Here is a 23,542-nt window from a genome sequence, read left to right as displayed (position 1 = left end):
ATGTTGTGGTTCTGGAAATGAATGGCTCATATCGATTCACCGCTGCGCGCACACGGCGTCGGGTATGAATCAAGACTCTGGCGTTGGGATTCAGTTGGAACTACCATGGTTCGTGATCGATCGATGCTAGGACATGTTGCGGTGCTGCAACTGCACCCACGTCGTAAAGTCGTGGAGGGTGATGGCGCCGACGTGGTGTTGGTCGAGATCAGCAACGAGAACTTCCCACTGCGCGGCACTCAGCACGACGTGTTGGGCTCGGCAAAACGCGTCAAGCTCGTCGAGGCTCCACACGCCGTCGCCATCGTTGTCGGCGGCGGCAAAGACGCGGCTGCAGTTGGTCCCGTCGACGGCTTTCGCAAGGAGGAAGAATTGCCTCTTGGCACTGCGACCCACGCACGTGTAAACGAGCGAAACGAGCGCGAGGCACGCGCTGGTCGCCATCGGCAAGTACACCGAGTCGTTCTGGTATACCGACACGACAAACGTGCTCAAGAACAAGCAGAAGAAGCTTCGACCGACGGGAGTGGCAAGGAACGATGCAAAGTTGTCCAGAACAATCCGCTTGCACCCGTTCAAGGCATGTGACCACGTCGGAGGCGCGTCGACGACCACCACGATCATGCCAAACAGGATCACCCACAAGTCGAGCATCATGTACATTGCGACTTCACTCGTTGTGACCGTCCTATAGAGTTGGCGTTAGCCATGGAGCGGCCAAAGACAGCGCACGCACCGAGGATGGAACGATGCGATGTTGCCGACGAGGCCTGTGACCATGGTGAGGACGCCGGTGAAGACACTGAACAGCTTGACGATCGAAGTGGGTCGGTGGCAGCGGGATAGTCGAGGGCTCTGCTGGAGAGGCGGCTGCACAACGGCGACGATGAGGACGCTCGACAGTATCGCACAAGTGAACGCACCATGGTTGTGTCGTGGTGGGCGCGCGACCACCACACTTGCAAGTCGGACAAGGACACAGCGTTCGAGTTGTGTCCGTCCAAGTCGCGCACGATGGCTTCGAGAAAGTAGACGTCGATGGGCCAGTCCCAAACGAGACAGAACCGGCCGAGTCCGTCGACATCGAGTTCGCCGGCGCGGTCGACGTCGGCGAGATCGAACGCTTGCTTGAGCTGGGCAAGCGACTCGATGCGACTGCGGAGCGCGTTGAACTGGTGGCTCGCGATGCTGCCGAGTGCAATGGACCAGAGACTGATGCCGGCCGCGACGACGCCAGCGACACCGAGGACCGCATTCTGCCACGTTGCTTTCACAGCCAGGGTCATGGCGATCAGTGAGATGAAGAGCAAAAACGCGCCGCGGCCAGTCACGGTCCGAACGAGAGGAAAGTACGTCGCGATCGAGTTGTGCTTTTCAATAGCTGTGATCTTGACCTCGACGGAGACCATGATCAGGGAAAAGACCACGATCCACATGTTGATCACGACCACAATCATGGGACCGGCAACTACATCCAGCACCATCGAGATGCACGCGGTCACAAAGAGAAGCACCGACGACACAAAGGACAGGACGCGAAGACTGCGGGGCGCACTGCGCACCCACCGCATGAGACGGCGGCCGTGAGCTTTGGTTGCCGTCAGCGCGAGTTTGGCCATGACCGCGTCGCGGGACGGCGGTGGAGGGGCGTCGGGTATGTCGATGGCCCCTGTACGTCGGGAAAAGATCAGCACAATGAGCTGAAGCACAGCGACTGAGGTACCATAAGTATGGTCTGCAAGCGGTTGATGCACGGAGGTCTCGTTGGGACCTGGAACCACGAATGGCTGCGGGGGGGAATGGTTTTTGGATGGCTGGGATGGCAAGGAATGGTTGGTCGATTGCAGCAGCATGTGCACGACGGTCTCTACGCCGCGGGGTGACAGTCCTTCGGTCGTTTCCACGACATGCGTGACAAGCTCCTGCTCTTTTGCTGGTAGCATTCGCACGAGTTGGCGCCGCTCCTTCTCGGACAACACTTCGAAGAACGCAGTGTGGACTTTGACAGCAGTTGCTGGCTGGATGGCGCCGGCCGACGACGCATCGATGAAGATCTCTTGGGCTAGCGGGGCCATCGTCATGAGTGCATTCGGGGACAGCGTTTCAACAAACGGCAGCATGGCGAGGATTTCTGGAGGAAAGCGACTCGCGACCGTCGCCTGCGTTGCCTTGGACACGCCGGTGTACACCTTCACGAGCGACACAACGCTACTGCCGCAGTCTGGCGCGAGGGCTCCCATTCCTTTGAAAGTCAAGAGTGACGACAGCAATTTCATTGCCGCTGCTTGTTCGGTTAATGGTAGTGTTGCAGTCACGTGCACAAGGTCAGCCACAGCCTCCGGATGCTCGTCGGCGAGGCTTGGCACTTCAGACTGCAGATGAAGAGTCCATGTACGAGTGTCGATAGCGCGGTAAATGGATGTTGCCACCGTTTCGGACGAGTCAGGGGACGAAATGGCGCACTTTATGGTGGTGGTTGTGTCGGAGGCTGATTTCCATACCTGAAGCGCGGCGTCGACAAGGGATCGCAACGTCGACGATGCATCATCCTCAAAAAAGTCAAAGACAATGCGCGGGACGATACCTCCAGCGATGAATGCATTGCATTCTTCGATTGTGGATGGAACGCTGTTCAACACCCATCCTTGGGTTGCACAATCCGTGTTGTGGAGGCGACGGAGCACGACGTCGGCGCCATTGCTTTCGTCGGCGGAAGAAGATGCCACGCTCTCAGCTACATGTACAATTCCATAGCGAAGAGCGAGTGCGTCGCATAGCTTGTATCGCTCGTCGGCTGACGGTCCAACGACGACCCATTGCGGTCGTGGAAGAGCCATCCTGGTGCTCGACTACCTTTTCGAATTGAGACGATCACGTGGGTTGCCATGTCCGGATAATGCACTACAACGTACACGCACATCAGAAATTCGACAGTTTTCGACGTTTGTAAACATTCATGAAAATCTTCGTGCAGTTTTCGAAGATTTTTCTGCCACACAATTTTAAATGTTTACATTTGTATGGATATCAGCACCGGAGGGTCGCGGCGCCACTGAGACGGTCAGCTCGTACACCCGACCCGATGCAAGCTTCCGGCGTCGCAAACTATTGCGCAGAGTTGGCGCCATGGCCGCCAATTCTGTATGTAGCGGTCTCGTTGCAGTGCTACCACGAGAGTACGAGGCTTAGGCTGCATTGCAATTTAACACGAGGTAGATAATGTTCATTGAGATGAGGCCGGCTTTAAGTCGATCGAGCAGTCGCCTGCACTGAGCCCCTTCCCATCAACGGGAAATCTGCAGATACAATTCTTGGAAGCGCCACAACAATTGAAATATTCTGTCGTCAAATATCAGTTTGTGCCGGATTGACATCACTTCTTTAGCATTGAATTGGACACGTGTGACCATGGTTGGCGCGAAAGAAGTTGAGTGGAGCAGAGAGGCCGCTCTTGCCGAGTATGCTTGATCCATGCCATTGACGCTCTTGGAAGACCCTGCTCACGGAATGCATAAGACTCTTCCTATCGTGCGTGCCGCAGGGAAGGACAAGGTCGATCGTCACATTCATAAAGTGTGTGTAGTGCAGAGCTCAGTGTTTCCCATGTTGCAGTATTGTGGGCCGCTCGTCTTTCTGCATGTGCTTGTCCTGCACATCGTGTTGGTCATGCCAGCAGCAATGTCAGCCAACTCGGGCCGGGAGCACATTAAATTAGTTTCCTGTGGAGGTTATACTGGGTTTGTTTCGTCCAGTGGGGTTGTCGATGGCGCAAATTCACTCAACCAGACAGCATCACGACAGGAGGGATTTGGTCCATGGGGGAAGGCTTTTGCTCTGCATCTTTGGACGCAGCGAGCGACGTCGAGAAGGGAAATCTCGACAGAGTCCAGCACAAACATGGCGGCGGAGTTGTTGTCTTCGTCGCGGACGCGGCTGGTCGGGATGTCTTTCTTGACAGGAGGCGTGGTGCAAGAAGCATCAGGTAGTTGATGTTCGTGAAAATGATGAGTGGCTATTCCAGAGGCGGTCGATGGAGCTGCTCTTTCGTGCACATCTCTCCCGCGCCTGCCATTTGCGCAGACACGTGGGACCAGCTCTGCGTTGGTCGCGTGTGACGGCCCGTGGGTTCGGCCAACGACAGCCAAGTTTCGGCTCTCGTGTGGGATCCACGTGCGACGGGTCATCGTTACCAGGCTAGACTTCGATTTATGTAGGGTATCGAATTTCCAAAACTTAAGCGCAATTATGTAGCAAATGACGAACACTAAAGTCCATTCCGTAACAATCATGTATGCATTTCAATTGCCTACAATTCGAAGTGGATTATCTGCACTTCGTCCACATCATCGGCCATTTCGTCCAATCAAAATATAGAAGGCCCCTTGGTGCGAAAATCATCGCATCTCACACCAAAGACAAGTTACGAAGATCGAGAGCTGCCACACAGAACACATTGTACGGTGTAGCTCTAACGGTAGCGGCTACGTGTCCATTATCCCAATGTATCCAGGCTTGTGTCGAAGGCGGCGGGCGGATGCGTGATTTGGCGATGTGATTGTCGTCCATTGTGCTAGCTTGCTTCGAGTTCACTAGTGCTGATGGCATTCTAGTGAGTTTATTGGACAATATTCGTGGCAGGATATGTTTTATTGGATAATATATAACCAATCATTCGAAGATGCTCCATCCCCCAAGCACCGGCACCACCTTGGCAACCAAGCTCGTGGACCTCGTCATCGCGTCCAAGTGCAGCGAGTGCTGGCAATCGGGCAATCTACCACAGGAGGGCATGGATCCCTTGGTGTTCGTGCGCAGCGCCACTTGGAAGCGAGCATGACGACATGACACCAACATATGAACGCACGACGCTACAGGACTTGAACGACGTGGCCATGTTGGTTGAGCAATGCATAACAGGTCGAAAGGGATGCCAACGACGCGACTGTACGGCGCGTCCATTGACTCAGAGATCACATTTCCTGCTGGCGCATCGTGACAACATTTGATGCTGGGCAGTTTATACTGCACGTCAAAACAAGTGTCAAATACGACGATGTTGAAAGAAATTGCGATCATGAAAGAATAGCACAACGTCGCACAAGTCTGCGGCAGTGAATCGTCCATGAATCGACGCAAAGCCAGTCACTTGTAGGACTGGGACCTCGATGGAGGTGTAGCCACCGCCACGTCAGGGGGATATAGAGGCTCTAGGTTGGTTCGACTTTAATCTTCCTCGTAAGAATGTCATGACGGCACAAATCGCACGTGGAAGCGAGCTGTGATGCGTGGACACGAATCCTACTTCAATTAAAAATAGTGTGAAACAGCTGCTTGAAAATAGTGTATGAGTGATGTCCTTTGACAATGAATACATTAATTAAAGGAGAATTCTGAAATTTCCACAACGTGCTTGGTGCAATGGACCCGCTGCTCGCCGAAGCGCTGCGCAAAGGGAACGTCGTCGTGTTCTTCGACATAGCGTTGGGCGGCGCACCGCTTGGACGTATCCGCATGGAACTCTTCAAGAACGACTGCCCGAAGACAGTCGAGAACTTTCGGCAGTTCTGCACAGGCGAGTACCGCAAGAATGAACTTCCTGTCGGGTACAAGGGCAGCACGTTTCATCGCGTCATCCAGGACTTTATGGTTCAAGGCGGTGACTTTCTCAAGGTTCTTTTGTCCCATTATGCGCATTACAATGACATGCATCTCGTAGGGCGACGGAACGGGTCGCATGAGCATCTACGGCGACAAGTTCGCCGACGAAAACTTTCGCCACAAACACACGGAAGCTGGTCTGGTATCCATGGTACTCCTCCTTCAAACGCGGCACATTGAGACTTATGAATCTGTAGGCAAATAGTGGCCCGGGCACAAACGGGTGCCAATTCTTCATCACATGTGGGGCGTGTGAATGGCTCGACGGCAAGCACGTCGTGTTCGGCAAGCTTCTCGACAGTGCATCGCTCCTCGTGATGCGGAAAATCGAAAGCGTCCCCACGGGCCAAAACAACAAGCCCCGGACACCCGTCATTATCACCGAATGTGGCGAATTGTAGGTAAATAGTCCGTCGATTCTCTCGAGACGCATTTCACATCTCCCCACACGCCAATCCTACGATCAAGCGCTGCATACGCGGCAGAGATTGAAAGATAACGAGCCAAATGTATTCGCACGATATGCCTATGATGTGGTCTGTAGAAACCTCCAGCTCTTAGACGGACATTCAATGTTCATACGTTCCACAGTCCATGTGTACACCGCACACGACGCAGTCACGATGCGAAAGATCCTTTCACCGCATTGCGCTTTCCACGTCAGAGGACACCCCGAGAATTATAAGGAGAGCATGAGCATGCTTGGGCCACAACTGCATGTACGGCTTGGTGCTTGGAGTTTGTTTCTATCCGTTTCCAGCTTGTTTTTCTTGAAAGAAGCAAGGTTTCTCGACGCACTCGCTGGATCTCGAGGCGAGAAATAGTTGAAAGGCTATCGCAAAGGCGAATCGTTGTGCTCCATCCCGTCGCGCGTACGCTCCGCCGCCACGATCGGCGCCGGCAAAAAAGATCGCGCGCGGTCCAAAATGGAACGTGCATCCAAAAACGAGCGGTTTTGATTGGCCAACACGAGCGGTCCTCGTTCTTTCCCCCAATGTGTGGTGTCAAGTGTGCCACGAGCAAAATAAAATAAATTGGACCAAATCAGAATACAAAAAGCAAGAGACTGAGGCGAGAGAAAATAAAAATCGAACACTCTTTTTTGAGGGACGCAGTTGCTGCCACAACACATCAAGATGAGTAGTCGGAAGGAGTACAATCTGCAGAAGGGCCTGCAAGCCAAGCAACTCAACGACGACGTGGCCAAGCCGCTGTCGCCCCGGTCGAGCGCAACCAGATCCACGAACAATGCCAAAGAGGTACATGCTGTCCTCGTCTTGTGGCGGCGGTGGCGTGAGGTTCCAATGGAAGGTGTCTAGGTCGCGAGAATCCGAGAAACGTGCCCACCAGGGACGTCGGATGAACGCATCGCGCTGATTCTTCAGCAAACCAAGGGCGATGCCGGCAAAGTACAGCTGGCTGTCAGCGAATTGTGGGAAAACCACGGCGCGGTCCAGGACGAATGGGCCACGGTGAGCAAGAAGCAACCGAAAAAGAAGAACGACGACAAAACGTCGTGGACGACACCCACACAGCAGCACAAGAACACCTACCAACATGGAGGTGACAATTCAACGCTTCAGACAGGCGGTCGAGGCCGTGGTAACACTCGCGGCCCAGCCTCCGGTGGCCGAGGCACAACACGAGATGGTACAACTCGCGACGCATCGCGCGGTGGCCGCGGTGGTGGTCGTGGTACAGGCCGCGGGCAAGACAATTGGGTTCGACAGGAAGAACACGCTGCCGGGGATACCACTGACCAAACTGCAGACGAACGCGACAACACTCCCGCCTCGGGCACACATAAAACCGAAACGAAACAGACCAAGCAACCGGCGACGCCAAAACACGACACGAGTGCACCAGTAGCACCGGCGCCTGTCCTTCATGGTGCATGGGCAAAGAAGCCAAACATCCTGAACCAGGCGAAACCCGCGAGCCCCAAGAAAGCCGCAGCCCCTCCCACGCAGACACAACCACCCGCAACGCAAGTGGCCATGCCGCAGTCGCCGAAGAAGCAGGCAACCACTCCCCAATGGGACGTCTCCAAAGACACAAAGCTCGAAGATACGACCCCACCTGCGTCCACGCCCTCGACCACAGCATGGCCTGCCGCCACAAATGCGGCTTCCTCTACCGAAGCACAGAAATGGCCGCGATCGCCAAACCAGAAAAAGGACGACAAGCCTGAACCGACGACGCGGGTGGAACCTGCCGACACGATTGCGTCCTGGGGTGCCTCTCTCGAGTCTTCAAAAGCCCAAACACCTGCGGCTTCTTCGTCGTCGGACTGGGACACCGCAGCCCCTGCTTGGACCCGATCGAGTCCGATTCTGACGCCGTCCTTTCAGCATCCTGCATCATCTCCGAAGGCGGCCGTGTTTTCTCCCAAGGCGACCAAGTCCCCAAAGAGCCCTACGCAGACTAAAGGGCACGACAGGTCGTTCCCATCCAGCCCCACCAATGCTGCTCCCGCGACCGAAGTGCGCCAGAATAAATTCAGCATGGGCCGATGGGGTGATGTCGCGGCCCCGGAGCTGTCCCTTCAATTCGGCAGCTTCTCCATGGATATTGACAACACGACGACTGCTTCAGCCAACTGGGCCAACACGGCCACGACCCCTGCGACTGCCAGCTGGTCGCCCAAGAAATCCCATGAACAAGCCGCGCCTGCCGTAAAGTCGCCGCGCGCCACGTCGTCGGCGCCCCCCGGCTTGACAGAAAGCCCCAAGCATGCCGCGTCACCGCGAAAGTTTCAAAACCCGGCCCCGAACGCACCGTCCCCGGCGGCCCTTCCCAAGCCGGAAGAAGTGTCGAAGCGCCAGCAAGGCCCAGCCTCGTCGCGCGCCGCCCAACAAACTCCATACAACGCTCCGTCTGCAGGAACCCCGGCAGGTCAATCCAAGTTGAACCATCCCACGTCTTCGGCTGCGTTCACCAGCAGCCCCTTGTACCAGAATCACCCGAGCACGTACAACCAATATTCGGTGGGCATGTCTGGCCGATCCCAGCAACCTTCTGCAGCGACTTCCACCGCCCAGCCGACCACCCCGTCGTCAGCTGCTAGCGGACACGTCCAAGGCGCCATTGGCAAGCAAACGAATGCAAACCGCAACCAAACCCAGTCGAACGCAGGAGGCATCAACCAGGGCAACGCGCCATCGACCAACGCGGGCGCGGGCTCGTCCAACCCTCAAACGTCGGGTCCAGCGCCGAACGTCAACCCGAACCAAGGAGCCCACCAGCAGCAGCCCCATCTGGCGCCATACCAGCAGCTGCCTCATGCGTACCACCCGCAGTACGCCCCGCCGCCGCCCCCCGGCATGGCAATGCCCTACAACCCGTACAACTACAACCCGCAGTACTACCCCCAACAGGGCTACCCCCACGGCTATTACCAAAACCACCAGGTACGGTCGACTGTCGAGATCTTCTTGGGCATTCATGGCGCTGTGCAGTACCCTCAATACAGCCCCCGTCAATTCCCCCCTCGTGGCAACATTCCGTACGGCATGGACGGCGCCCCTGGCTTTTCCAATCCCCCCAAGTACGCTCGTCCTCCTTCCTCTCTACGACGTGCTCGTGATGACAATGTGGTGTTGTAGTGTCCCGCTGGGCTACCAAGATCCTTCCCACCTCGGCCATCCCAATGACTACGGCCCTGGCTTTGGCGACTTGGGCTATGGCCAACTGCACCCGCAAGTGCCCCCCCATCATCTTCAGCAAGGGGGTGGCAAACCCCAAGCGCCTCTGAGCAATGGACGCCCCATCGACCCGACGTATACCGTGGGCCCTTCTCGCGAACACACTGCGTCGCCCCCTGTCCCGGGCAATCCCAACCCTGCCGTGTATGGCCAACAACAGCACTACAGCAACTGGGCGGGATCGTACAACCAACCCCCGCAACAGCAACAGCCACTTGGTGGGTGGGGCGGCCATCAGCAGCAGCAGCAGCCTCCTCCCCACCACCACCAGCAGCAAGGGTACCCCCAGCACCAGCAGTCGTACCGCCCGTACAACAATGGCGGCGCCAACGACGCAGGAAATCAGGGCGGTTGGAGCTCATGAGGACGAGGTTAGGTAGCAGCGAGTGTACAGGTCATATTCGAATGAAAGTCAGTCAAGAGTCGTCGCTGTTACGTCAGCATCGACGCTTCGAGTTGCTGGCTCAAAATCTTCCAAGGAAAGTCGCCCGCTTCGTCGGCCACTTGAATCTCTGGCGGGTCTGTCGTCGTTGGAGCAGACTCGACGGGTGCGGTGGCCATCGGTTCCGTCGTAGGAAGGAGCAGCGGAACCACCGAGGTGGTTGGGGGCATGGATGGGATGGTGGTTGCGTTGCTGCGGATCGTCGCAGCGGGGGCGATGGACAGAGCACGAGATGGTGTGGGGAGGCGGCCGCGCAGCCGAGGCGCCGCTCGCCCTGCGTCGAGTGGGATGGTGGTTGCATTCGCGACGCTCCCTGGAGCATGGGACGCCGGGCGTTGTGCTACCGCCAGAGCAGCCAGCGCGAGGATCCACTTCATTTCGATTGCCAAACTACCCCGCGCGCTCGTTCGTGCGGGAACGAGTAAACGGGGCAACGGACCGTTTACCTGCCAACACGTTTATGGTTCCGCCGTTGGTCCGTGATGTCCTGATTCTCGAGCACGTCTTCGCTTGAACAAGGTTCGTCCATCGAAGTGTCTTCGCCGCTGAGGCCACCCAGTGCGGCAGCAAGCAAGTCCGTCGTTTACGCGATTGCTCACTTGGGCGGATCGCAGGTGCCCCCGCTTCGCATATCTCGACCGCATCCCACGTGCATGAGCCATATTCCACCACGCGGATGACGCACTGAGTGGGTGGTCCATCCAGAAGAGCCACGCACCGCATCGTCGCGATGGTTTGGCACACGTTGGCGGCAATGCGAGTCTCGTCGTGACCTCTGGGGCTCCACTATTCGATGACATTCGCGCGTTTTCTACTGAAATTTGAAATTGGACCAATGTGCGCGAAGGTGAACCCCGCCAAGCACCGCTGACGACGCCCTAGTGAAGGTAAGACAAGTGGTGGTAGACCGTCTCTTGAGATCCTGTGTCCAGGAGGGTCCCCGTTGCCGTTGTCGAGGTTTCCACGTCGCAGTCATGCTCTGCAGCGTGCGCGATCGACCGGATTCACACCCTCGCCAGCATTCTCATCTCAGCACGTGGTATTGCAGAACTGGTCGCACCAACTTTTCAGTCGCCTGGTCTGAGATCGACATGTGGACTCGAAACTCAGTCGAGCATTCGCCATGCGTCGTTGCTGGTATCCACAGAGTGACCGCTGGTGGGGGACCCTTGTCACGGTCGCACTGGCCCTGGTGGCATGCGGCACATGCGTCGCTGACGGTGGGAAAGCGGTCGACGACTTCCGCGCTGCCAGCGCCAAGGATTCCATCATGAGCACAAGGATCACGCCACCTCGTATATCCACGACTCCAACGCCACGACCGCCGACCAGCTCGCCAACCGTCACATCCACCCCGCCGCCTTGGTCAACTACAGGAGCACCACCCACACCACCCGAAGCTTCGGCACCACCTCCATCTCTTGATGGAACCCATTCGCCTTCCATCCCGTCCGTCCTTGTAACGACGACACTTCCATCGCCGTCCCAAACCATTTCAGTGTCTCCCCCACCGAGCTACGATTCGGGACGTGACTCGGCAGGCAACGACGACGAGTTGGACGCAGCTTCCGATGCCAAGTCATCGACATCAAGCTGGACGGAGCCGACAGAGCAACCGCAATCAACGCCTCCTTTCGCGCCATCGACTGCATCCAACAGGATGTCTACGTCCACCATCCTAGCGATCGTATGCGGCGTCGTCGCATGTGGCGCAATTGGCGGCGCCTTGTTGATGGCGATCTTGCGAACTCGTCCTCGGTACTTCGACTCGGACGACGACATCTTCCAGGACGATCCCCGGCCAATTCCTGCCACGCTCCACGCTGCAAATTCGTTGGTGGACGGGTGGACTGGCACGTACGCGCGGCCCTCTGGCGTGTGCTCGGAACCCGCGATCTTGGCTAGCACGCGATCCGACGTCGAGCTGGCGATATTGAGCTTTCAATCCGAGTTGGAGGCTGTCCTCGGCTCGATTCGATCCGACAACGGGGCCAACACTGCGATGAGCTCGATCCGGTCGAGCGGGTCGGCCCGTAGCAACGGCGTCGGCATTGCCATCCGCGTGCCCAGCCTCCTCGACGTCAACCCAGACGTGTATGCGCAGAACCCTCAGCTTCGTCTGTCGATCTCGCAATGCCGGAAGGATGTGCTGCAACTGTACCTGGGTCATGAATCCCCGCTATGACTCGAGCTGACGCAAGCGCGAAAAGACTGGAGTCAAGTCAATTCAACGTACGCTGGTGGCGCATCGTTCGTTGAATGTTCTGGCGGTACTGAGTTCGTCGCAGCGCACGATGCCGCCGTGGCCTTATAGCTTGCTCTTGGGCGCAAGGGGTCTGTGTGTGTACTTGGCTGTACCACCAGGAGCAAACGCCCCCACGGTATGCACACCGGCCGATCGAAGCTTCCATTTGGTGGTAAGGAGACCGTGGACGCCGACGGGGCCGCGGGCGTGGATGCGCCCCGTGCTGATGCCGACTTCAGCACCAAGCCCAAATCGAAATCCGTCGGCAAACCTCGTACTCGCGTTGTGAAACACGCATGCACTGTCGACGCCGCTGAGAAACCTTTCCGCCACCGCTGCATCTTCCGTCATGATGCATTCGGTGTGGCCACTGCTGTGTTGGTTCACATGCGCGATCGCCCCATCGACGCCACCAGGTACAACTTCGACCGTCAGACCCAGGGCGCCATACTCATGGGACAAGCTAGGCGCCGCCTACACAGAACGGCACATGTCAACCACGATCCTCCAACGCGACCGACCGTACCGGCGCGCCTGGAAGCAAGTTCAAACTTGCGGCCCGAGGACCAGCATACAACGTCACGCCCGCCGCAACGAGTGCGTCGAGTGTGGCTCGGTGCGCCCCTCGCTGTACAACTCGCTCGTCCAGCACAAGGCTTTCCAGTGCGTTGCATGCGGCAGGGTAGTCGGTTTTGGCGTCGACGGCCACCTTGGTTGCCTTGGTAATGTCCGCTTTGTCATGAATGTAGAGATGGCACACACCTTCGGCATGGCCCAAAACAGGAATTCGGGTGTGCTTCTTGATGTGAGACACGAGGGCATTCGAGCCACGGGGGATGCACAGATCGACAACGTGGTCGAGGGCCAGCAGCGCGCCGACGTCGTCGCGGGTTGTGACGAGCCCAATCACCGCCGGAGACACTTTGTCGTGGGCTTCCAGTCGAATTGCGTCTTGCACAAGCGCGTGCAAGCACTCGTTCGAGTGCCGGGCTTCCCTGCCGCCTTTGAGTAGCAGTCCGTTGCCAGAGCGAAGCGCCAAGGCCGCGATCTGCGGCAATGAGTCCGGCCTCGACTCGAATACGACCAAAATGACTCCGATCGGAGTCATGACCTGCTCCAGCACCAAGCCCGTGCTAATTTCCATCAACGAGACAACTTTTCCGACAGGTTCCTCCTGGTCGGCAACGCTTGCGATGCCTTGGGCGAGTGTGACGAGTTTAGCATGGGTCAACTTGAGCCGACTGCGCAGCTGAGGGTCCAATGTCGAACCGGCGGCGTCCAAGTCCTGCTGGTTGGCGGCCAAAATGCGAGGGGACTCGTCGACAAGAAGGCGGGCGAGTCGACGCACGATGGCAGCGCGCTCTCCGGAGGATAGCTTAAGTAGCGCTCGACTGCCGTCCCGTGCAGCAAGGGCCATTTCTTCGGGGGGGTTGGCCGGCATTAGGGCCGACGGGTTCGGGACGAACAGCGTGCCGACTGCGGCCCCCTTCATGATGGTGTCGAGGATGCCATACTTGAAGCCGCTCGCGATCACAACTGCGTTTACGCCTTGGTTGATGGCGCGGTTGGCGGACTGGATCTTGGCTTGCATGCCGCCGCGGCCGACAGACGATTTTTCGCCTGATCGACAGTGACTTTGATGAACAAAGTGATGAGGACGAACCAAAGACAATGGACCCATCCGACGTGCTCGCGCCAAACACAGACAGGACCTTCGCATGCGGCTCGCTTGGTGGCTTGTCAAAAACACCGTCGACGTCCGTGAGCAAGATGAGCAAGTTTGCGCTCGTTTCGCCGGCAATCAGTGCCGCCAACGAGTCGTTGTCGGTGAACACGCCTTCGTCGTCGCGATAGAGCCCCGCCGAGATCGCGTCGTTCTCGTTCACGATGGGCAAGACGTCCATTTCGAGCAGATGCAGCAACGTGTCACGGATGTTGGCGCGGTGCTCAGGCGTGCGGAACTCTGCATCCGTCACAAGTACCTGGAATCGATAGTGACGACATTCCATTGCATGGAACTGACAGTAAAGATAGCTGGGGGATTGATTACCTGGGAGCACGCGACATCGTACATGGAAAAGAGTGTCTCGTACAGCGCCATGAGTCCGACTTGTCCTGCGGCCGCCATCGCGCCTTTCTTCGCGTCGAGCGCGTGATGCTGGGCGGTGCCTCCTTGTACGTGCATCCGCAGGGACGCAGACAAGAGGAGCTGCTTGTGTAGTTTCTTCCGACCTATTCCGATAGAACCTGAGGTGACAAGCAGCACCTCCTTTCCTTGTCGCTTCAACATGCTGATCTGTTCCACAAGGGAAGCGAGCCGTCCAAGCGCAGGCTCTCCATTCGTAGACACGACACTCGTTCCCATCTTGATCACGATGCGCTTTGCATGGACGAAATCCTTTCGCGCAAGGTTGCGCTGGGACGGCATCGCTCGGGGCAGGATTCCGACGAGTTTGGTTGTGTGGCGTGGGCATCTTCAACCAACGAAGAAACCAATCAAATCACGCCATACCAATTTTTCCACCAATCAAAGGAAAGTGTAACCGCATGACGAATTGAAAATTCTTGAGGTGCCGCCGCGGCAGCCGCGCATGCCGTGGCGACGAGGACGATGTAGGAGCGCAGCGCGCGCCCACACCACGACTTTCATATGGGGCTAGATGTGACGCCGTCGAAATCTTCACTTGGCTGTCTCCATCGTGGCACGTGAAACCACCGCAAACCGGTCAGTGGACTCTGTCAGCCATCGTTGGAGAGTGCACAAGCGCCTCAAACTCGACGTGATACACGACCACGAACAGACCCCGCGCATCGCTCGTGCTGCCCGACCGACCCCACAGCACATGCAGCGAGCGTAGCAGCAACACGTGAGACCCAACGAAACATCACTGCGGCCATGTATGTATTTAGAGCTAGGGGACTAACGGGAGCTTAAAAGATGTGGACGTCGGTCGACACCATCGCGTTGAAGCGGTTTGTATCTAACCACACGTCGGACGATCCTCGCACGGAAGAGTCGTCGATGGAGACCATGCTGCGGGTTGTCTGGAGGAGATCGTCCGTGTTGCGAACGTCGTGGGATGGCGCCGCCGCGCCGCCCCATTCACCAGAAGGGGCTGCGACGTTCTCACTTCCAATGGACCACCCTGTTTCCCGGCTCACATCGCTTGGGAAGCCAACATGGTCTCCGAATTCACCGTCGTACGTGCTTTCGCTGTAGTGCTCGGACGCGCGAGTGAACCGGCAGAGGTCATCCGTGCCTCGAACATCGATGGCGAATCCGTTGTCGGCCGCATGGTTGTCGAGGGTGGTGGCCGCCGACGACCCGTCGCTGTTCTCTGCTTCCGAGATGCGCGTCATGTTTCCGAGCGCATCGATGCAGTCGACGATTGGAATGTGATGCATCGACGACAGGCGGTACAAGGAAGATGCTTCCTCCGTCCGCGGCTCATCGCGTCGCGACGTGGTGCGTGGCACGGTCGAAGGCGGCTTCTTCGTCGGCGCCGGCGCCGGAAGCGCGAGCAGGTTGGGCATTTCATATACGCGGTTGTTGGACTGAAGAACGGGAACAGACGACGGTCTCGTCGAATCCATAAACACCATCGACCCGCCAGCTGTGTTTGCGCCGTGCAGCATCTTCTCGTCGCCGCTAACGCTGCGGAGACGGCGGCGCACGATCACGGCGGCCACAACGACGCACACCATCCCGGCGAGAACGGACCCAAGGATGATGGTGAGGTTCGAGTTGGTCGCATCGTCGGCGGCACTTGACGCTTCTACGTCACGACGAACGAATGAGCACATACTGAAATTGCCAGCACGGAAACGTACCGTGGCTGCTAGAGCTCGGATCTCCTGCAGGACTGGTCGGGACGCGGAGATTCGACGGCGACGTGGTTGGCAACTGTGGATCGAATGCATCGACGGGGGAGTCACCACCTTGAGTCGAAGGAGATGGCGGGCTGTCATCTGGATGCGAAGGAGCGGGTGGTTCTGTAAGTGGATGGACGGAAGTTGTGGCAGGGCTTGGCGGTGTCACCGGGGGTTGTGACGAAGGGGACGGTTCAGGAGCAGAGGTACTGGATGGAGGAGGCGTCGGCTTCACAACAGGAGTGGTAGGTACAGGAGGCGGCGTCGGTGGCGGGGTTGGAGACGCCGTCGGAGGTTGTGTGGGGGGTGGGTTTGTCGGCGCCGAGGTCGTCACGGGGGGAGACTGCGTGGGTGGAGATACCGTTGTCGGGACACTGGTCGACGGAACTGGAGTGGGGGTGTCTGTCGCATTGCCCGCGCACGCGACTTGTGTGCAAATGAGGACGGCAACCACGATGCGCCAGAGCAAACTCCTGCGTCGGTACGTCATGACAGAGTGAAATGTGGAACTATCGATGGACGTGCATCGAGGGCGGCCATGTCACGGGCGATTCCGCCTGTCGGTTGGCAACTGCATACTTTACACGTAGATAAATTGCCCGACCGCTCCACGGGAAAAAGGCTGGTCGTGGCGCCGTCGTCGTCGTCGTTCTCATCCAATACACAATAATGACGTAGGACATGATGGTTGGGGTCGTGCCCCATGCAAAGGCGGGCAGCGTGAGTGACGCGACCCACGGCCCAATCGACGGGCGTCGACGGAATTCCGCGCTTGGGATTGGACAAAATCCGAACGATCTGATTGGGCGACCTTGCCTACCACGGCAGGTGTTACCAATCGAGTGACTCGCCTTTACGTTGTCGCTTGATGGCATTGCGGTCGACGGAAAGCCGAGGTTGCCGCCGCCATCGGTTCGCATCTCGTTGTCCCAACGTGTTCTCGGTGAATGCGCACCAGCCAGCATGGAAGATTTGAGCGCCGCCATGGACGACGGCATTGAACGACGTGGGTTTGTAGTTGGGACAGCCGTCGTTCCGTACACTGGACTGAAGAATGTTCGCCGAATGTGCTGGATATTCTGTCATGTGCTATGTTACGTCGGAGGCAACCGCGTTTGTAGCACGGGGGCGGCGACAGGAGCAATGTGTGCTCTTGGCCACGACAGCCAGCGCCGTGCGAGGCCTGATAACGGCGCTGGGGGCCCCCAACAACATCCCGACAATGTTACGATGGGTGCGTTGACACTGCATCTTCCTCACGGCCAGTATTGCAGCCCCAGGTCGACATTTCTGAGGTTTTGCAAATTATGTGCGGAAAACTCGAAATAGTTGTGAAAACGAGACACTTTTAACGAAATTCGCGAAATTCGGGTGCACGGCAACGGGAGGCATCAAGCCGGCGGCGATGAGTTCCCGAGGTACGACGTGTCACCGCCGCTTATGTAGTTTTTTCATCAGCATAGTCCATTCGGCATGGACCTATGGGGGGTGATGTGTAGATAGCGGCAGAGAACGCGAGGAGCGGCGATCGCGATCGAAAGAGAGATCTTCCCGAGAAAATCGACCGAGGTCGTCGTCGTTGTGTTCGGATGATTTGTCCAAGAGAATGGCAAAGAAGTCCTCGAAGAAGCATCGTCGACAGCGGCATCGCGACAGGAGTAGCAGCTCCAGCAGCGATGACGATGCGAAGAAGTCAACGAAGAGTAAAAAGAAGGACAAGTCGTCGAACAAGAAACGGAAAAAGTTGTCGAGCAGCAAGCGGCGCAAACGCCGCGACAGCTCGGAAGACTCGTCGTCATCGTCCGATGAAGACACAGTTCGCAGTGTCATCTCAGGGAAGAAGATCAAGCGGCATATCGAAAAGACCGACTTGGACAAGCACAACGAACGCAATCGCGCCAACTTGCTACAGTTTTACAACAACATGTACTAGTCGTCGCGATCTTGCAACAAGTTCCTACATTCCAAACGTCGGAAACATGTCGGTGATCTCGACGCGATCCACAGGGCACGCCTGCACCCTCACAGCGCAGCTCGCACACAGGACGCGATGGCGACACGGAAGCAGCACGATCGACACTTGCTCATGGAGGCACACCACGCATGTCTCGCGCTGGCCATCGACTGCGTCTCGATACTGCTGACGTAATGCGTGGCGAACCTATCATGCGCTGAAGGCGGCAGCAGCGTCACTCGGTTATACCTTGGTCAGACTGAATTCCAGCGTCTTTTCCAGCGCTTCCAGGTCTGGCACGGCCATGACGTGATACGCGCCATCCCCCGTGAGCTTTTGCTTCTCCGTCCCAATGGCATGCAGTTGCACTCGCATCGCGTTGAGATTTTGCTTGAGAACGGCATACCCCCTGCATTCCACACGTGAGATGGAACGGGGCATGACCAGTGGCACGCGGCCTACTCGTTCGTGACACGATAGCGCTCGGCGACCAGCTCCAGCTTTCTCGACAACTTGCGGGTTCGCTCCATTTCGCGCTCGACGGCATGGCCATGGGCCTCTGCTTGACGATGCACTTGCAGCAATTGCACCGACAGTTTCTCGTAGTCCCTATGGTTGATGCACGCATGGAATGGAAGAATGCACGAGAAACAAAACGCGCACCACGACAGACGTTTGACTTGCTGGGTCAGCGCAAGATTTCGCGCAAGAGACGCCTCCAAACGCGACGACATGGAACCAACAGACGATGCGACTGTCGACGTTGTCGGCTCTGCTTCGGGCTCACTTGCCGAGAATGAAGGAGGGATGGCAGCAGGAGCCTGGCCAGGCAGCGACCTCGCGCGGAGTCGAGGACGGTGCTTCACGGCACCGCCGCGTGGCTCGAAGAAGGTCCGCTGTGGCGGAAGCTCGGGGATATCTACATCACATGCTTGGACGTATGCATGAGAATGCATGAGTCGATGAACGATGCGACTCTACCTCGAGATGCATACCAGCGCTGGTGTTCGGGGGAGAGCAATTCGAAGGATCGCCCGTGGGTTTGCCGGGAATCGACGAGTTGGGGTCCAGGTGAGCGTGGAAGATGGGTCGACAGCAGTCGTAGCACGGTTCGGTCGCCGTCGTCTTGGGAGTCGCGGACATCGTCTTCGTCGTCGGCAAACGAGAGGACGATGTCGTTTTCATCGATGAAAGTCGCGTCGTTGGGGGGAGGAAGGTCAGGGATGTCGTTGCCCATGTCGTTCCCGCGAGGATGGACGCAATGTGAATCGTAGCGATTCGTGGCGGGAATGCGTGGCGCATGGGAGCCAGCGCGCGGTACGAGGGAACGTCGCCACGTCAGATAGATTAATTAGTGTACGATGGACGGATAAAAATAGTGTGAACATTCAAACGAACAGCCATGGGCATGATGATGGGTCGATGGAGGAGGGGGTGCATGGTGGCTTGATGGTGCGGTGCACGCGCGAGAAACGACTGTATCGGCCACATCGTGCGGCGGAAAGCCCTTTGCAACATGATTCACGCAACAGTCAAGCAGTTCACCGCTGTGTCTCGATTGCTACGTCCCGATCCAAGGATGTCCAGTAGCATACGCCTTGGGTCGCAATCCAAACGCTCGCGGAATACAAATCCCACATTCGTCAACTCGATGCAGTCGCTGTCGGTCGTGCGGCTCTCCACGCTGCCGCCCTAGAACAAGGAGATGCAGGGGTTCAAGCGGAAGGGCGGGTTGGGCAAGCTTGGCCGGAATAGTTTGGTTTGTGGGGTTTTCCCGCTGCATTGGGAAAACCCATGACGCGCAGCATCATGCCGGTGTCCCGTCGACCAAGTGCATCGCGAGTCTACATCCAAATGGGTCATCGAGGTTGGGAACGCTCCCCCCTGCACCATGCAAACGTCCGTCGTGTCCCGCTCGGTCCAGTTGATTCCGTTGGGGAATTTGACCGAGATACACCCGTTGGAGTTTTCGACTCGATGCAACTCGCACAAGACAGCAGCAAGCTCGACTTGCAAGAGCGACTGTCGTACATCCAGTCCGCCGATGGCGACGAGTACAGCGAGACAAAGAGCCCGACGATGTCGGACAGCGGCGCGTTGATGGCAGGGGGCGCGCTGGACTTGATGTCGATGGAAGCGATGGGGCTGTTTGCCCAATATGCCGCGATCGGGGTCGTCTACGGCATGATTCCGTCGCTCAACTACCCGATTTTCAACGTGTTCCTCAACATGGAGGGGTACCAGACGGCAGCGTATTCGGTCTTGGTCACGCTCGGGTGGTCGTTCAAGGTCGTGTTTGGCATGATGTCGGACTGCGTGCCGATCTGCGGGTACCGCCGCAAGTCGTGGATGCTGATCGGATGGGCCATCACGATGACGAGCTTGGCTGTCATGGCGTTCTCGAGCGTAGGAGACCCGTTTTGCAACCGAGCGAATCCAACATTTGCCAAGTACTGTGGCCAGCCGCTGCAAACGGTGCCGCCGGACGCCATTGCGGCCAATTTCAACTTGGCTGCTCCTGACAACGGGTCCAAGTTTATCCTTCTCTCGATGGTCGTGTCGTTCGGGTACGTGTTGGCGGCTTGTGCGTCGGATGCGATGGTGGTCCAGTATGCGCGGCGCGAGCCGGAAGCGATCCGCGGCCGCGTCCAGACTGCTATCTACACTGTTCGCACCGTCGCAGGGATGATGTCGGTGGCTATCGTTGCCGTTGGACTGAATGGACCGAATTTCAACGGATCGTTCTCGTTCGCGGTCGCGCCGAACGTGCCGTATGCAATGTGTTTGGTGCCGTGTGTGGTGGCTATCGTCTCGACGACGTTTGTCGTGGTGGAGGAGAAGGAAATGGCAGTGTCGATGACGACGTGGGGCGTCGGCTTTTGGGCGTTGCTCCAGCAGCGCGCCATGTGGCAGGTGTGCGCGTTCCGGTTCATCAACAACTTTTTCAACTGGATCAGCGCGACGCCGTCGGCCCCGATTCAAACGTACTGGGCCCACGTCACGCCCCTCAACGACTCGCTGTCCCAGCTGGCTGGGAAAGCCATCTTTGCCGCGACGCTCGCGGCTGTTGCCTCGTGGGGTCTCCATTGGAACTGGCGATGGATCATCGCGCTCGGGTCCGTCAGCGTTGTCGCGATGGACGCGATCGTGATGTACCTGACGATCTGGGACGTTGTGCGCAACCAGTGGTTCTTCACAGGAGTTGGGCTGAGTGAAAACGTGCCGGATGGCGTCCGCTTCATCGTGGCCACGTACTGCGCGGTCGAAGTGGCCGACCAGGGCGTCGAAGGCGCCACGTACGGCCTCCTGACGACGATGAACAACCTCGCGGCGCCGCTCGCGTCGGTCGTGTACAAGTACATCGACTCGTTCTTCGACGTCACGAACGACGACATCAAGGCCGACACTACGCGAGTTCGATGGGATGCCACCGTCGTGTACTTGATCTCGTACGCAAGCAAACTGTTTGCGTTGGTGTGGCTGGGCATGCTGCCGCCGCAGAAGCGCCAAATGCAGGCGCTGAAACGAGGCGGCGGCAAGAGTGCCGTGGCTGGGGCCGTCTTGATTCTGTTGTTTGTGACGGCGCTCGCGTTCTCGATCACGAGCAACTTCATGTCGATCTCGCCCTCGTTCAAGTGCTACCGCATTGCGGGCGGAAACGGCAAGATCGACCCGACCACCGGCCGCTGTCCCATGCCATAACGATAACCGAAACTATCGCACTCGACGTGTATGAAAAAGGCATTGTGCATGGCATGGCACCACGCACAGCATGCACACGACCAAGGACGGCATCGACTCTGTGTCGAGACCTCATGACTAGGTGCAAAAGTTGTTCTCGCCGAGTCGAGCCTGCGATGTCGTCCAGACCAGCATCATTGGCCGCGACCACGGGGTCCTCGCGGAGCGCTACCCAGGCAGCACTCGTGGGCGAGGAGGTGGTCCAAAGGAGCCCTCGCAGTCGATCGACATGGGGATGGAGTAGCAGAGAATGCTGTGGTGCGTGGCCGGCATGGCATGCTTGTCGCGTTGGTGGGGTCCGAAGGCACGACAAGCGCTTGGAAAATGTACCCGATTGAGCGCATGCACTGAGGTTGGAGCGCGCCCTTCATGGTGGCCGGCATGAGGCACTTGCATGTACCTTTGCCTGGCTTGACGTTGCTGCTCGCAATGCGGTAACCCTCGGGTACATGGATCGACATGGTGTTGATCGTCATGGAGATCGATAGGGATGGGAAGAAGACGACACTAGCGGCGGTGGCCATCCCGCCCTACTTGTTGAGCTCGTGCAACTCCTTCTTCTGGGGTGGCAGCGTGAAGAGCCACCCAAGCGAGAACAGCTTGCACTCCAACGAGATCAAGGACTCATTCGTGCCGTGATGAGCTCGTACGTGGTGCCTTCCGTCCGCGACTTCGACGGCGCAGAACGTCGCCACGATGAGCTCAATGCCGTCTGGGGTGTTGTCGGCGAGGGCGACGGCCGTGAAGAACCATGGGTAGCGCACGGCATGCCAAATCGTCAAAAAGGTCGCCAACCCGACGATCACGGCCGTGCTCGATTGCAATGATCCGGCGCCAGTGCCAGCCTCCCTTGCTGACGACGGCCGATATCACGGCATAGATCGCCTTCCAGACCAAGCTCGAGAGCGAGTCGTTGAGCGGCTTGACCTTGGCCCTGTACGGCGCCATGCCGTTGTCGGCCGTGCTGCTCGTGCTCAACCATGACAAAAAATAGGCGTCCGCGCACACGCACGGAAAATGCCGAACGGGACGTTGGGCGGCGCCATCGAGATCGATCCGTTGTTCTTGATGCCGTCATCGACATAACTTCCCACGGGGTAGCAACGACCGAATCGTGGTGGAGTCGACGACCGTGTGTGGGGTTGTGGCATATATTTTCTGAAATGTGGATCTGTCACCGGGGATCTCTTGTAGGCGACGTGGGGTAGTTGGGCAAGATGGTGAGTTGTCGAATTTGGCCAAACGTATGCCGGGTGGTGAAATGTTCGAGTCCAAGCGCGCGCGAGCGACCAGCCAAGACAGGGCAAAGATGCCGCGCGGAGCAGCGGCGACGGCATCGAGGAAGGCTGTGCTATATACCCACGATATAGTCGAGCTCCGACCTCTTGTCGATCGTGCCGATGCGTCGGGCACGCGTGGGAGAGTTTCCAAGACAATCATCCAACCCGAGTCCATGCTGCCTCGAATGCATGGCGAGGAAGCGCATCGTTGGCGCCTTCGTTTGGAGTCCGTCGTGGAGCAGAAATCGTGCGTTGTGATTCAAGGCAACTCGCGATCTCCGTCCGCACGATCGTTTTCCTGTTGGAATGTTCGGCGTATGCCATTTAAAAGGCGGTGAAAACACGCATGAGTCGGTTGGGATGACGGCGGGGAACGGGATGTCAGGCACACAGGTCGAGCCGCGTGGCTGGACGTGATCTCGCAATCGTGTGGAAGGGGTTGCTTCTCAGGAGGTGGTGCATCCAGGACCAGTGGCTCGCACGGCAACGACCAAAACCCTCCGGTGGACCTGTCGACGCAAGTTTCGCGCGTTTGGCGAGTCGGTGACTCGCGCATGCTGCTTTTGCAACGAACGCAAGCACGAGAACAAAGGTTTGCAGCCACGCACATCATGGCGCAACTCGTGCGCGCCAACGCGTCGCGAAGGG

General features: G+C 57.8%; 13 protein-coding genes across 25 annotated transcripts; 6 read left to right on the top strand and 7 right to left on the bottom strand.

Moving 5' to 3' along the window:
* Positions 1–3: 3 nt before the first annotated feature.
* On the bottom strand, positions 4–2,915 carry H310_03649. 2 transcript variants are annotated; one of them, XM_008867606.1, is made up of 4 exons: positions 1,724–2,915; positions 924–1,669; positions 737–870; positions 4–688 (listed from the first exon to the last, which is right to left on the bottom strand). In XM_008867606.1, exons 1-4 carry the CDS (start codon positions 2,835–2,837, stop codon positions 127–129), a joined length of 2,556 nt encoding a protein of 851 aa, XP_008865828.1. In that variant the 5' UTR covers positions 2,838–2,915; the 3' UTR covers positions 4–126. The 2 variants fall into 2 exon arrangements, with proteins under 2 accessions (XP_008865828.1, XP_008865829.1); XM_008867607.1 differs by having other exon boundaries at positions 4–870.
* Positions 2,916–4,632: 1,717 nt separating this feature from the next.
* On the bottom strand, positions 4,633–5,286 carry H310_03648 (hypothetical protein). The gene has a single exon (XM_008867605.1). The coding sequence runs from the start codon at positions 5,122–5,124 to the stop codon at positions 4,669–4,671; it is 456 nt and encodes a 151-aa protein (XP_008865827.1). The 5' UTR covers positions 5,125–5,286; the 3' UTR covers positions 4,633–4,668.
* A 104-nt stretch (positions 5,287–5,390) lies between these two features.
* Positions 5,391–6,581, top strand: H310_03647 (hypothetical protein). The gene is made up of 3 exons (XM_008867604.1): positions 5,391–5,670; positions 5,717–5,809; positions 5,856–6,581. The coding sequence occupies exons 1-3, from the start codon at positions 5,419–5,421 to the stop codon at positions 6,057–6,059; spliced, it is 549 nt and encodes a 182-aa protein (XP_008865826.1). The 5' UTR covers positions 5,391–5,418; the 3' UTR covers positions 6,060–6,581.
* A 202-nt stretch (positions 6,582–6,783) lies between these two features.
* Positions 6,784–9,934, top strand: H310_03646 (hypothetical protein). The gene is made up of 4 exons (XM_008867603.1): positions 6,784–6,917; positions 6,978–9,068; positions 9,117–9,205; positions 9,264–9,934. Exons 1-4 carry the CDS (start codon positions 6,795–6,797, stop codon positions 9,724–9,726), a joined length of 2,766 nt encoding a protein of 921 aa, XP_008865825.1. The 5' UTR covers positions 6,784–6,794; the 3' UTR covers positions 9,727–9,934.
* H310_03645 (hypothetical protein) lies at positions 9,744–10,508 on the bottom strand. The gene has a single exon (XM_008867602.1). It carries the CDS (start codon positions 10,179–10,181, stop codon positions 9,795–9,797), a length of 387 nt encoding a protein of 128 aa, XP_008865824.1. The 5' UTR covers positions 10,182–10,508; the 3' UTR covers positions 9,744–9,794.
* Positions 10,509–11,464: 956 nt separating this feature from the next.
* On the top strand, positions 11,465–11,989 carry H310_03644 (hypothetical protein; the record flags this gene model as incomplete). The annotated part of the gene is made up of 1 exon (XM_008867601.1): positions 11,465–11,989. One exon carries the CDS (start codon positions 11,465–11,467, stop codon positions 11,987–11,989), a length of 525 nt encoding a protein of 174 aa, XP_008865823.1.
* A 25-nt stretch (positions 11,990–12,014) lies between these two features.
* H310_03643 (delta l-pyrroline-5-carboxylate synthetase) lies at positions 12,015–14,477 on the bottom strand (the record flags this gene model as incomplete). The annotated part of the gene is made up of 5 exons (XM_008867600.1): positions 12,015–12,523; positions 12,576–12,758; positions 12,812–13,669; positions 13,713–14,031; positions 14,100–14,477. 5 exons carry the CDS (start codon positions 14,475–14,477, stop codon positions 12,513–12,515), a joined length of 1,749 nt encoding a protein of 582 aa, XP_008865822.1. The 3' UTR covers positions 12,015–12,512.
* Positions 14,478–14,745: 268 nt separating this feature from the next.
* On the bottom strand, positions 14,746–16,441 carry H310_03642 (hypothetical protein). The gene is made up of 2 exons (XM_008867599.1): positions 15,881–16,441; positions 14,746–15,825 (listed from the first exon to the last, which is right to left on the bottom strand). Exons 1-2 carry the CDS (start codon positions 16,407–16,409, stop codon positions 14,981–14,983), a joined length of 1,374 nt encoding a protein of 457 aa, XP_008865821.1. The 5' UTR covers positions 16,410–16,441; the 3' UTR covers positions 14,746–14,980.
* A 754-nt stretch (positions 16,442–17,195) lies between these two features.
* Positions 17,196–20,224, bottom strand: H310_03640 (hypothetical protein). Of its 12 annotated transcripts, none has more exons than XM_008867592.1 (6): positions 20,115–20,224; positions 18,855–20,050; positions 18,537–18,804; positions 18,336–18,482; positions 18,123–18,282; positions 17,196–18,080 (listed from the first exon to the last, which is right to left on the bottom strand). In XM_008867592.1, exons 2-6 carry the CDS (start codon positions 19,108–19,110, stop codon positions 17,877–17,879), a joined length of 1,035 nt encoding a protein of 344 aa, XP_008865814.1. In that variant the 5' UTR covers positions 19,111–20,050; positions 20,115–20,224; the 3' UTR covers positions 17,196–17,876. The 12 variants fall into 12 exon arrangements, with proteins under 12 accessions (XP_008865814.1, XP_008865815.1, XP_008865813.1 ...); XM_008867593.1 differs by having other exon boundaries at positions 18,537–18,792; XM_008867591.1 differs by having other exon boundaries at positions 18,855–20,224.
* Positions 17,316–17,898, top strand: H310_03641 (hypothetical protein). The gene is made up of 2 exons (XM_008867598.1): positions 17,316–17,337; positions 17,378–17,898. Exon 2 carries the CDS (start codon positions 17,526–17,528, stop codon positions 17,850–17,852), a length of 327 nt encoding a protein of 108 aa, XP_008865820.1. The 5' UTR covers positions 17,316–17,337; positions 17,378–17,525; the 3' UTR covers positions 17,853–17,898.
* Positions 19,851–21,715, top strand: H310_03639 (hypothetical protein; the record flags this gene model as incomplete). The annotated part of the gene is made up of 1 exon (XM_008867585.1): positions 19,851–21,715. One exon carries the CDS (start codon positions 19,851–19,853, stop codon positions 21,573–21,575), a length of 1,725 nt encoding a protein of 574 aa, XP_008865807.1. The 3' UTR covers positions 21,576–21,715.
* Positions 21,506–22,261, bottom strand: H310_03638 (hypothetical protein). Its single transcript, XM_008867584.1, has one exon. The coding sequence runs from the start codon at positions 22,136–22,138 to the stop codon at positions 21,749–21,751; it is 390 nt and encodes a 129-aa protein (XP_008865806.1). The 5' UTR covers positions 22,139–22,261; the 3' UTR covers positions 21,506–21,748.
* Positions 22,236–23,521, top strand: H310_03637 (hypothetical protein). Its single transcript, XM_008867583.1, has one exon. It carries the CDS (start codon positions 22,861–22,863, stop codon positions 23,230–23,232), a length of 372 nt encoding a protein of 123 aa, XP_008865805.1. The 5' UTR covers positions 22,236–22,860; the 3' UTR covers positions 23,233–23,521.
* The last annotated feature ends 21 nt before the right edge of the window (positions 23,522–23,542 follow it).

The sequence above is a fragment of the Aphanomyces invadans genome (genome assembly GCF_000520115.1).
Source record: "Aphanomyces invadans strain NJM9701 unplaced genomic scaffold supercont1.5, whole genome shotgun sequence".
Classification (NCBI taxonomy): Eukaryota; Oomycota; class Saprolegniomycetes; order Saprolegniales; family Verrucalvaceae; genus Aphanomyces; species Aphanomyces invadans.
The sequence above is the reverse complement of the archived record's forward strand: the minus strand, read 5'-3'. Positions and strand labels throughout refer to the sequence as shown.

Bases quoted from the DNA above. Each gene is read 5' to 3' on its own strand.
- H310_03646 (XM_008867603.1), top strand. From the start codon at position 6,795: ATGAGTAGTCGGAAGGAGTACAATCTGCAGAAGGGCCTGCAAGCCAAG. The intron at 6,918-6,977 runs GTACATGCTGTC...GAAGGTGTCTAG, and splicing joins CCACGAACAATGCCAAAGAG to GTCGCGAGAATCCGAGAAAC. The intron at 9,069-9,116 runs GTACGGTCGACT...GGCGCTGTGCAG, and splicing joins GCTATTACCAAAACCACCAG to TACCCTCAATACAGCCCCCG.
- H310_03645 (XM_008867602.1), bottom strand. From the start codon at position 10,181: ATGAAGTGGATCCTCGCGCTGGCTGCTCTGGCGGTAGCACAACGCCCG.
- H310_03641 (XM_008867598.1), top strand. From the start codon at position 17,526: ATGGCAAAGAAGTCCTCGAAGAAGCATCGTCGACAGCGGCATCGCGAC.
- H310_03648 (XM_008867605.1), bottom strand. From the start codon at position 5,124: ATGGACGATTCACTGCCGCAGACTTGTGCGACGTTGTGCTATTCTTTC.
- H310_03647 (XM_008867604.1), top strand. From the start codon at position 5,419: ATGGACCCGCTGCTCGCCGAAGCGCTGCGCAAAGGGAACGTCGTCGTG. The intron at 5,671-5,716 runs GTTCTTTTGTCC...TGCATCTCGTAG, and splicing joins AAGGCGGTGACTTTCTCAAG to GGCGACGGAACGGGTCGCAT. The intron at 5,810-5,855 runs GTACTCCTCCTT...ATGAATCTGTAG, and splicing joins AAGCTGGTCTGGTATCCATG to GCAAATAGTGGCCCGGGCAC.
- H310_03640 (XM_008867586.1), bottom strand. From the start codon at position 19,110: ATGGGCAACGACATCCCTGACCTTCCTCCCCCCAACGACGCGACTTTC. The intron at 18,805-18,854 runs GTAGAGTCGCAT...CATACGTCCAAG, and splicing joins GCGCTGGTATGCATCTCGAG to CATGTGATGTAGATATCCCC. The intron at 18,081-18,122 runs GTATAACCGAGT...AGCGCATGATAG, and splicing joins TGGAATTCAGTCTGACCAAG to GTTCGCCACGCATTACGTCA.
- H310_03637 (XM_008867583.1), top strand. From the start codon at position 22,861: ATGCCGGGTGGTGAAATGTTCGAGTCCAAGCGCGCGCGAGCGACCAGC.
- H310_03649 (XM_008867606.1), bottom strand. From the start codon at position 2,837: ATGGCTCTTCCACGACCGCAATGGGTCGTCGTTGGACCGTCAGCCGAC. The intron at 1,670-1,723 runs GTACCTCAGTCG...CCCGACGTACAG, and splicing joins GCTTGCAGACCATACTTATG to GGGCCATCGACATACCCGAC. The intron at 689-736 runs GTGCGTGCGCTG...CCAACTCTATAG, and splicing joins ATCGCATCGTTCCATCCTCG to GACGGTCACAACGAGTGAAG.
- H310_03638 (XM_008867584.1), bottom strand. From the start codon at position 22,138: ATGGCCACCGCCGCTAGTGTCGTCTTCTTCCCATCCCTATCGATCTCC.
- H310_03642 (XM_008867599.1), bottom strand. From the start codon at position 16,409: ATGACGTACCGACGCAGGAGTTTGCTCTGGCGCATCGTGGTTGCCGTC. The intron at 15,826-15,880 runs GTACGTTTCCGT...GTCGTGACGTAG, and splicing joins TCCGAGCTCTAGCAGCCACG to AAGCGTCAAGTGCCGCCGAC.